We start from the raw sequence: 9,260 nt of genomic DNA on the forward strand, positions 1-9,260 counted from the left end.
ATGGAGGATAAAACTACTTTTGCTGTTGGATATTAGCTGAATAGGTCCAGTTGAGATAGATACATTATCTTCCAAGATTATTTGGGATCAGTTTGAGTCTGTGAATCTTGAGGAAATCTATGTACTGTGTTCTATGTGGAGGGTTCTATGTGCTCTAAGTTCTGCAACATGGCAGGGTTTAATTTTTTTTGTGAAAGGTAAATTTAATACGTAATTGGTATGTCACAAAATAAAGTACTAGTTTTAAAATGGCGGGGCCCCCCCCAGACATTTAGGCTGTATAGGGCCCCAAAATTCCTGATGGTGGCCCTGCCCACAAGATCATATGCTGCAATGTCCTGCCTGTCGGCGACTACTTCAGCTTCAACCACAACAACACAAGAGCACACAACAGATTTAAACTTAATATTAACTACTCCAAACTTGAGTGTAAAAAATATGACTTCAGTAACCGAGTTGTTGAAGTGTGGAACTCATTATCGGACTCCATAGTGTCATCCCCAAACCCCCAACACTTTACCCTTAGATTATCTATGGTTGACCTATCCATATTCCTAAGAGGTCAGGAAGGGGCGAGTACAAGTGCACTAGAGTGCCTTCCGTCCCCTGTCCTATTGCTCTCCTATATCTCCTATACCTTTCTTCTATTCCTATATCTCTTCTTCTATTCTTTCATTGATATGTTCTATTACTATACCTTCTTTTCTATTATTTCTTAGATATATTTTACTATGAGTATCTCCTCTATAACCTTCATCATGTATTTTACTATGTGTATATAGATATATACCCACTAAAACCCTCATTGTGTATTGGAATAAATAAATAAATAAATGAATGAATGAATGAACGAACGAATGAATAAATGACTGAATAAATGAATAAATAAATAGAAAATAAAATAATAAAATAAAATAAAATAAAATGTTATTTATTTAAAATTTCAGCTTGACTGATGATCAAAGTCCTCCAGGTGGTTTAGAATAATTAAAAAAAAAAAACCTATGTAACAATAAAAGCAAGCAACAAAAGCAAAATAAAAACGGTCATGCAAACTAGGCAGCTGGCAAGAGAAGCAATTTCAAATTAAAATGAAGGTCAAAGTCAATTTTATTTTTATTTTGCCTGGAATTGGATTGCCTTTTGTTTGTGTGTGGTTCTTTTAAAGATATTATTTTATTGTTATTATATTGGTGATTTTATCATGCAATTCTGATTGTATTTTAATGCTATTGTATTTATTCCACTTGTTAGCCACACAGAGTCTGCTTTGGGTGGAGAGAGCATATAAATACAATAAATAAATAAATGAAATACAAAAAGGCCAGGAAAAATAGAAAAATCTTCACCTGGTGCTGAAAGATGCAAATAGGGCGATTTCCTAGTCCCTGCATGAACTGAGTGAAAAAGATGGAAGGAGAAAGAGAAAGAAGTCAGAGAAGGAGGAAGGAGGAGGAGGAGGAGGAGGAGGAGGAGGAAGAAGAGGAGGAAGAAAGAAAGAAAGAAAGAAAGAAAGAAAGAAAGAAAGAAAGAAAGAAAGAACTCGCCCCAAGGGAAAAGATAAAAGAACAGGAACAAAAAAATTCTTCTTTTAAATTTTAAAATGTTCAATTCAATTCAATTCAATTCAGTTCAGTTCATTAGATTTGTATGCCGCCCCTCTCCGAAGACAGATTTGGACACCCGTCCTCTGCGATGGAAAAACTCAACCTGGCTTTTTACAACTTCTTTACATTCCTTCCCTTGTACAAGCGCGATCCCCGATACGAAGACGACGATCGATTACAATCCAGATTTGCTCCATCTTGAACATCTGGCTCCTATCCCGTTAGCACCCGGTGGCTGGCGACCATGAAGGCGATGCGCTCCGGTGTCGGGCTTTCCAAATCTCTCGCCGACGGGGGAGTCTTCCAAACCCCACCGGGAAGGTTGTCCGGTTTGCCAGATGGAGAGCGCCCTTCCAAAGCATCTTTCCAACGCGACGGTCCAGATTTCCCCCGCGACGCTGGCCCAGCTGCAGCCGAGAAAGCTTCCTTTCCAACTGGCGAAAGAAGGAAGCGGAGTTGGGTTTTTAAGGCAGCGCAATAAGCCCGGCCTCCTTTTTGGCCACCAAATAGTAATGAGCTTGCACGACTGCGTCATTTGCACGCCCTTCTCCTGCCCGCAAGGCTTTCAGTTCCTGAGCCCGTTTGAAAGGAAGGTCTGACAGCCCCCGGCCGGTTTGCAAAACGGAAAACCGCTTCGCCTGCCACGGAATGCGGCTCCTGCCTTGGCGCCACGCGCGGGCGTCACGAACTAGCCCCCTTCTCTCCTCTCCGCCCGATGCCTCGTGAGAACCCAGGCGAGGGGAAGAAGTTCTGGGCGAGGGTCTCCTGAAAATGCCGCCCGGGGTTGGACTTCTGCAGAGACCGGTGTCTGCTTCGGGAGAGGTTGAAAGGACTGGAGAAGTTCTAAAGGCTGGAAGCTGCTGTTGGCTGGATTGAGGCCATCGAAGGCGGGGTGTGTGTGTATGTTGGCGATGGTGCAAAGCAGAGGTCTTCAAACTTGGCAACTTTTAAGACTTGTGGACTTCAACTCCCAACATAGCTGGCTGGAGAATTCTGGGAGTTGAAACCCACAAGTCTTAATGTTGCCAAGTTTGGAGAGGAACCCTGGTGCAAAGCAAGGAGTGAGGTGGTGTCTCTGAACCTTGTGAGGGTCCTCAGCCTTCTCTGAGCTTGGTTAGGTTTTTTGCAGACCTTTCTTTACTCAAGCAAGGTAACATCATTAATGCCAGTAAGGATGGCATTTGCTCTCGGTTTGCATTCTAGTGGTGTGCCCAGAATATAAACTGAGAGCAAACCCCATTTCCCCCACTCAAGCACTGATGATGTCGCCTAGATGTTCTCTGTGTCATATAATGTAGGTGGGCATATATATCATTTTGTATGTATTTATTTTGTTAACTTCATGTAGTGTCTATTGGAGGTGATGAACCTTTGAATGCTGTCTGCAACAAAATTTCATTTTCATGTGCACATTCAAAGTGCCAATATAAAGTTATTATTCTGTTTTATTCCACTCTACATAAGAACATAAGGAGAGCCATGTTGAATCCGGCCAAAGTCCATCGAGTCCAGCATTCTGTATCACACAGTAGCCCATCAATTGTACAACCACTGGCTTGTCCATGTATATGAATTGGCAGGAATGACTAGTATGTGTATTGTTGAGGACCTGTATGCTGCATGAGTCAAAAAGAGGGCTGTGAAAACATTTACTGTTCCCTCACATCCTGGACATAAACTGTTTCAACTCCTACCCTCAAAATGTAACTACAGAGTATCGCACACCAAGACAACTAGACACAAGAACAGTTTTTTTCTCAAATGCCATAGCTCTGCTAAACAAATAATTCCCTCAACACTGTCAAATTATTTATTAAGTCTGCACTACTATTTCTACTATTATTTTCTCATCATTCCTATCACCCATTTCCTCCCACTTATGACTGTAACTTGTTGCTTGTATTCTTAAGATTTTTATTAATGTTGATTGTTTCCTCATTGCTTATTTGACTCCTATGACAATCATTAGGTGTTGTATCTCATGATTCTTGACAAATGTATCTTTTTCTTTTATATACATTGAGAGCATAAGCACCAAAGACAAATTCTTTGTGTGTCCAATCACACTTGGCCAATAAAGAATAAATTCTACATTGCATCTCAAATTTGCAAGAATCCTTTAATTGTCACATTTTATTTCAGGAAATATATTATGTACATCTTTTTTCTCCTTCTCTTTTCTTTCATTATACATATATAAATTTACATGTTTTAGCATTTTTAGTAAAGCCATATATTTCACCAAATTGATTCACAAAATCCATATATTCTACCAAGTTCATTACAGACAAAACCTAGGAAAATACATAATAAAGATACAAATGAAACAAAATGACAAATGTTACAAATTTTGAAAAGTTCATGCAGTAAGTATTTTCTAATGATACTTATTAGGAAAGAAAAAAGGAATTATATAAGTAAAGGATTTACTACACTAATATCTCGGACATTAACACCCTTGAAAATGTCCAAAGATACTTCACCAGAAGAGCCCTTCACTCCCCCACTCGAAACAGAATATCCTACGAGACTAGACTAGACTATACCTTTCTTCTATTCCTATAGCTCTTCTTCTATTCTTTCATTGATATGTTCTACTACTATATCTTCTTTTCTATCATTTCTTAGATATATTTTACTATGAGTATCTCCTCTATAACCTTCATCATGTATTTTACTATGTGTATATAGATATATACCCACTGTGTATTGGACAAAATAAATAAATAAAATAAAATAATAATAAATAAATAAATCTTCACTTTGAGAATTATACATAGATAAATATTTAGTGCTTATGCTGTTTTGTATTTAACTAGTTTAGTAAATCACGTCACTTTTCTTACTGAACCCACACATTTTTTATGGATTTTAAATGATTATAAAACGAAAGTGACACTTCATAATATGTTTTCCTCTGTAGTTTGCTGCTCTTCTGAGCTTTCCTGCTCATCCTTGAAAACTCTTTGCAGAGCGAGCTTCAAAGTTGCTCTGGGCTGCTCCTTCCCTCTCTTCCCACTCCCAACAAAGAAGTAAAGGAATGGGTTGATGCTGCTGCTGAGAGTGACACATCCTGTCCCAATGGTCATGAGAAGGGGATTATAGGAACCAAAATATTCCATGGCATAAAAGACATTCATTGGGAGAGAAAAAAGAAGGAAGCAAAGGAGAGCCAGCAGGATGACAGTGAGCAACTTCCTTTGACCAAGCTGCAGTTTAAACCTCGTATGAATCAATAGAGTCACAGTGGACACAACCATGAGAGGCGTACAAAGTAAACCATTCACAATAAGCTGGTAAAAGAGAGGTGAACTTCTAAAGGCCCTGGTTTGGAGGAGAATGAAGTGCACCGCAGAGAGCAGGAAAGTGAGGGTCCAGATGAGGCCAGAAACCAGGGTGGGCAAATATGGAGGATGATGACAGCGATGCCAGAGTGGAAATAGGACGGCCACACACCTCTCCAGGCTGATAGCCGTCAGCAGAAACTGGCTGGCAGAATAGGTGAAGAGGAATAGCTCAAAAAACAATAAGAAAAAAGTTTTGACAACATCATTTCTTTTACCCACAACTAACACCGTCGCAAATATTTTGGCTAAAACGTAGGATGCGAGGACTCCACAATCAGCGACGGGGAGATTCAGGATGAAGGTGGTGAAAGAATTCCTCTTAATGCAATACGTCAGAAGATAAATTGTCATTCCGTTTCCCACCAGGCCCAAAATGCAAACAATGGCAAAAAATCCACAGAGAAGGCTTTGTGTTAAATTGTCGAAATCTTGGTCATACGGAGAAGAGAAGAGTCCTGATATTTTAGACATATTTGGAGCAATTTTGGTATTATCGTAAGAAATGTTGACCTGTATAGGTCCATTCCAAATCTTCTCATGTACCCTGATAGTAAAAAGAAACCAAAAGATAATGTCATTTTTGCAGAAATAGATTCAGGGTCACTTTATGTGTGTCCTCAGAGAAGGACAGCATACAAATCTAAATAATAATAATAATAATAATAATAATAATAATAATAATAATAATAAATTATTTATTTTACTTAAACGTATCAACATGTATTTGACCATCATTTTGACTACAGCCCTAAAATCAATGTTTCTTGCATGGTTGGTGAATTGATACACTCAAAATCCCCAGGGCTTTTCACCTTAAAAGACTCAAGAAGAAGAATTCCCAGCGTAACCCCTTATTTATTTATTTTTATTTATTTATTTATTTGTCAAACAAGTACAGTACTATAGTATGTATTAACATAGCATAAGTAGAAAGTAGTGATAGAAAGCATTAAAAGACACGAATCGCTGGGATTCGTGCCGTAGCAGGCGGTTCCGGAGATATTCTGGTCCAATGCCATGTAGGGCTTTAAAGGTCATGGCCAACACTTTGAATTGTGACCGGAAACTGATTGGCAGCCAATGCAGGCCACGGAGTGTTGTAGAAACGTGGGCGACTCTGGGAAGCCCCACAATGGCTCTCGGGCTGCGTTCTGCACGATCTGAAGCTTCCGAACACTTTTCAAAGGTAGCCCCATGTAGAGAGCGTTGCAGTAATCAAACCTCGAGGTGATGATTACGGTATGTAACAATTGGATGGCTGCCTTCATTCCTGCATCGAAAATATTTGGTACTTACAATTTGTGGTATTCAGGCCAAATGTGATATCCGGAGTTTATAATTTTTATCGATGGTTTACCTAAAGAAGCAATTACAGTAAGTCATGATTATGAATAATAACACCAGACAGCAAAAATAGTAATTTGTTTTAGAAACTTCTTCCATGCAGTTATTCCTTGAGACACTACCAGGCACTTAAAGCCAGATGCCCCAAAAACTATTTACAGCCCTGTTTCAAAGTTACAGCCACTGCTGCACTTCCTGGTGGTTCACCTTTATGCCCGACCATAGAGATTTTGCAGTGTCTCCTACATTACTCCTCCATCCTGCCAGGTCCCTGCAGGCCTTTGGCCTCTTAGCATTCCAGCTATTCAGCCATCTAAGGCAGTGTTTCCCAACCTTGGCAACTTGAAGATATTTGGACTTCAACTCCCAGAATTCCCCAGCCAGCGAATGCTAGCTGGGGAATTCTGGGAGTTGAAGTCCAGATATCTTCAAGTTGCCAAGATTGGGAAATACTGATCTAATGGACCCTAAATTAGGACAACAAAATCTAATAGTGCTTGAGGCTTTGGCCTCCTGCTCATCTACCAGCATATGGGTCAAGGTCTTCTTTCCATCAGGCCACTTAGAGACGCAGCTTCTACTGTCTTAGCTCCAGGGCCCAACAAAACCCAACTTTCCTTTCTGGTTTTTTGGCAGAAAAACCTAGTTGATGCAATGTGAGGCTTAGCTTCCTTACAGAGGAAGTTGAGGGTCACACAGGACTGTCTTTGTAATACTTGGAATATGATTTTTGGTATACTGTTGCACTTGCTAATTAACATGGGATTTCTTCTGCTTTAAATTTTACTTTTCAATTAATATTATTATTATTTATTATTTATTATTTATTATTATTATTATTTATTAGATTTCTATGCCGCCCGTCTCCGAGGACTTGGAGCGGCTCACAACAGGAACAATACAAATAATAATAATAACTTCTCATAAAGCCTTAACCTTTAAGAGTGGCCACCTTTTTAGAAACCAGGACTGACCAGACAGCATGTGATACATAGTAGATAAAAATTCCATTTTCAGCTGTCTCCAAGCCTCCATAAACAAAATAATTATTCAAGCCCAACCTTGGGAAGCACTAAAAATGTTTCTTACCCATACTCATTCTGATGCTTTAACTTTGCAATTGTTGATATATTTGTATATGTGTTTATTATATATATAGAGAGATATATGTATATATGTCTGTCTGTCTCTCTGTCTCTCTGTCTATCATCTATCATCTATCATTTATTTATTTGTTTTATTTATTTATTTTATTTATTTTGTCCAATACAAATTGAAAGTTAAAGAGAATAAAAACGTGTAGTAGTAAATATCAGGGAAGGGAGAGAAGAAGAGATATGAGAATAGAATACATCAATGAAGAGTAGAGGAAGGAGATATGGATGGGAAAAAAGATATATAAAATATATGAGAAACAATTGGACAGGGGACGGAAGGCACTCTAGTGCACTTATGCTCGCCCCTTACTGACCTCTGAGGAATCTGGAGAAGTTAACCGTGGAAAGTCTAAGGGAAAAAGGTTGGGGTTTGGGGGTTGACACCACAGAGTCTGGTAATGACTTCCACGCTTCAACAACTCGATTGCTAAAGCCATATTTTTTACAGTCAAGTTTGGAGCAGTTGATATTAAGTTTGAATCTGTTGTGTGCTCTTGTGTTATTGCGATTGCAGCTGAAGTAGTTGTTGACAAGCAGGATGTTGCAGCATATGATCTTGTGGGCAATACTTAGATCATGTTTAAGGTGTTGTAGTTCTAAGCTTTCTAGACCCAGGATTGTAAGTCTAGTTTTGTAGGGTATTCTGATTCGAGTGGTGGAGTGAAGGGCTCTTCTGGTAAAGTATCATCTGTCTGTCTGTCTATCATCTATCTATCATCTGTTTGTATATCTATTTGTATCTCTCTATCTCTCTATCTCTCCATCTATCCATCTATCTATCATCTATCTGTCTATCAATTGTTTCTCTATCTATCTGTATCTCTCTCTCTCTCTCTCTCTCTCTCTCTCTATCTATCTATCTATCTATCTTTCTGTCTATCTATCAGTCAATCTATCTACCTACAGTATAGTGTCTCTCTGAGTGAGGTTTTATTTTTTGAAAAACAAACTATTCTACCTTCTATTCTTGATTTTCCATCCTTTTTAGAGATGCAGACCTCCAATTACATTTTTTCTTAAAATTCTTCTCAGTAATATAGAGGTTGACTTTATACTCCATAAGCCTGTTTAATAGATGACCTACTCTACCCAGTAGCCATTTTGTGAATGCACCTTTTTTTCCCCAAAATACCAAACAGCAGCACCATGATCCCCCCACATATGCACAGATGGGGAAAAAAACCAGATAGGGATCAATGATCTGATGCTATTTGAATTTTGGAATAAGCCCATGAAGCATCTTCAAACACTTGAGTTTTCCTTTATTAGTAGTAGCCACAATGGAAAGGAAAATAATATATAATATAATTAATGTGCTGCTCCTATTTATTATAAGATTAAATAGAGTCCTGAATTGGAAGAGTGGTTCCAACAAATTGCTGGAACAATATCAGAAATATCTGCTGAAAAGAATGCAGGGATGGGAACAGCTAAGAAACTGCACAGAACCCTCAAAATCCAAAGAAATTGTAGAAGATTGAGGAAGACATAATTGATTCATAGGGGTAAGAGGCGATTTTATATACAGTGGTACTTCTACTTACGAACTTAATTCGTTTGGTGACCAGGTTCTTAAGTAGAAAAGTTTGTAAGAAGAAGCAATTATTCCCATAGGAATCAATGTAAAATAATGTGTGTGATTGGGGAAACCACAGGGACGGTGGAGGCCCTGTTTCCTCCCAGGAGATTCCTAGAGAGGCCCCATTGAGGCTTCTCTCCACCTTTTCCAGCCCTGTTTACTCCCAGGAGGTTCCTAGAGAGGCCCCAGATCTGTTTCAGAATCTAAGGGTGACATTCTCCTTGAT

The 9,260-nt window shown here is 38.9% G+C and overlaps 1 protein-coding gene across 1 annotated transcript; it reads right to left on the bottom strand.

The window, feature by feature from the left end:
* Positions 1–4,507: 4,507 nt before the first annotated feature.
* Positions 4,508–7,391, bottom strand: LOC139165498 (proto-oncogene Mas-like). Its single transcript, XM_070748674.1, has 3 exons — positions 7,388–7,391; positions 6,251–6,311; positions 4,508–5,498 (listed from the first exon to the last, which is right to left on the bottom strand). The coding sequence occupies exons 1-3, from the start codon at positions 7,389–7,391 to the stop codon at positions 4,508–4,510; spliced, it is 1,056 nt and encodes a 351-aa protein (XP_070604775.1).
* Between the last annotated feature and the right edge of the window lie 1,869 nt (positions 7,392–9,260).

This window comes from Erythrolamprus reginae, chromosome 3 (genome assembly GCF_031021105.1).
Source record: "Erythrolamprus reginae isolate rEryReg1 chromosome 3, rEryReg1.hap1, whole genome shotgun sequence".
Classification (NCBI taxonomy): Eukaryota; Metazoa; Chordata; class Lepidosauria; order Squamata; family Dipsadidae; genus Erythrolamprus; species Erythrolamprus reginae.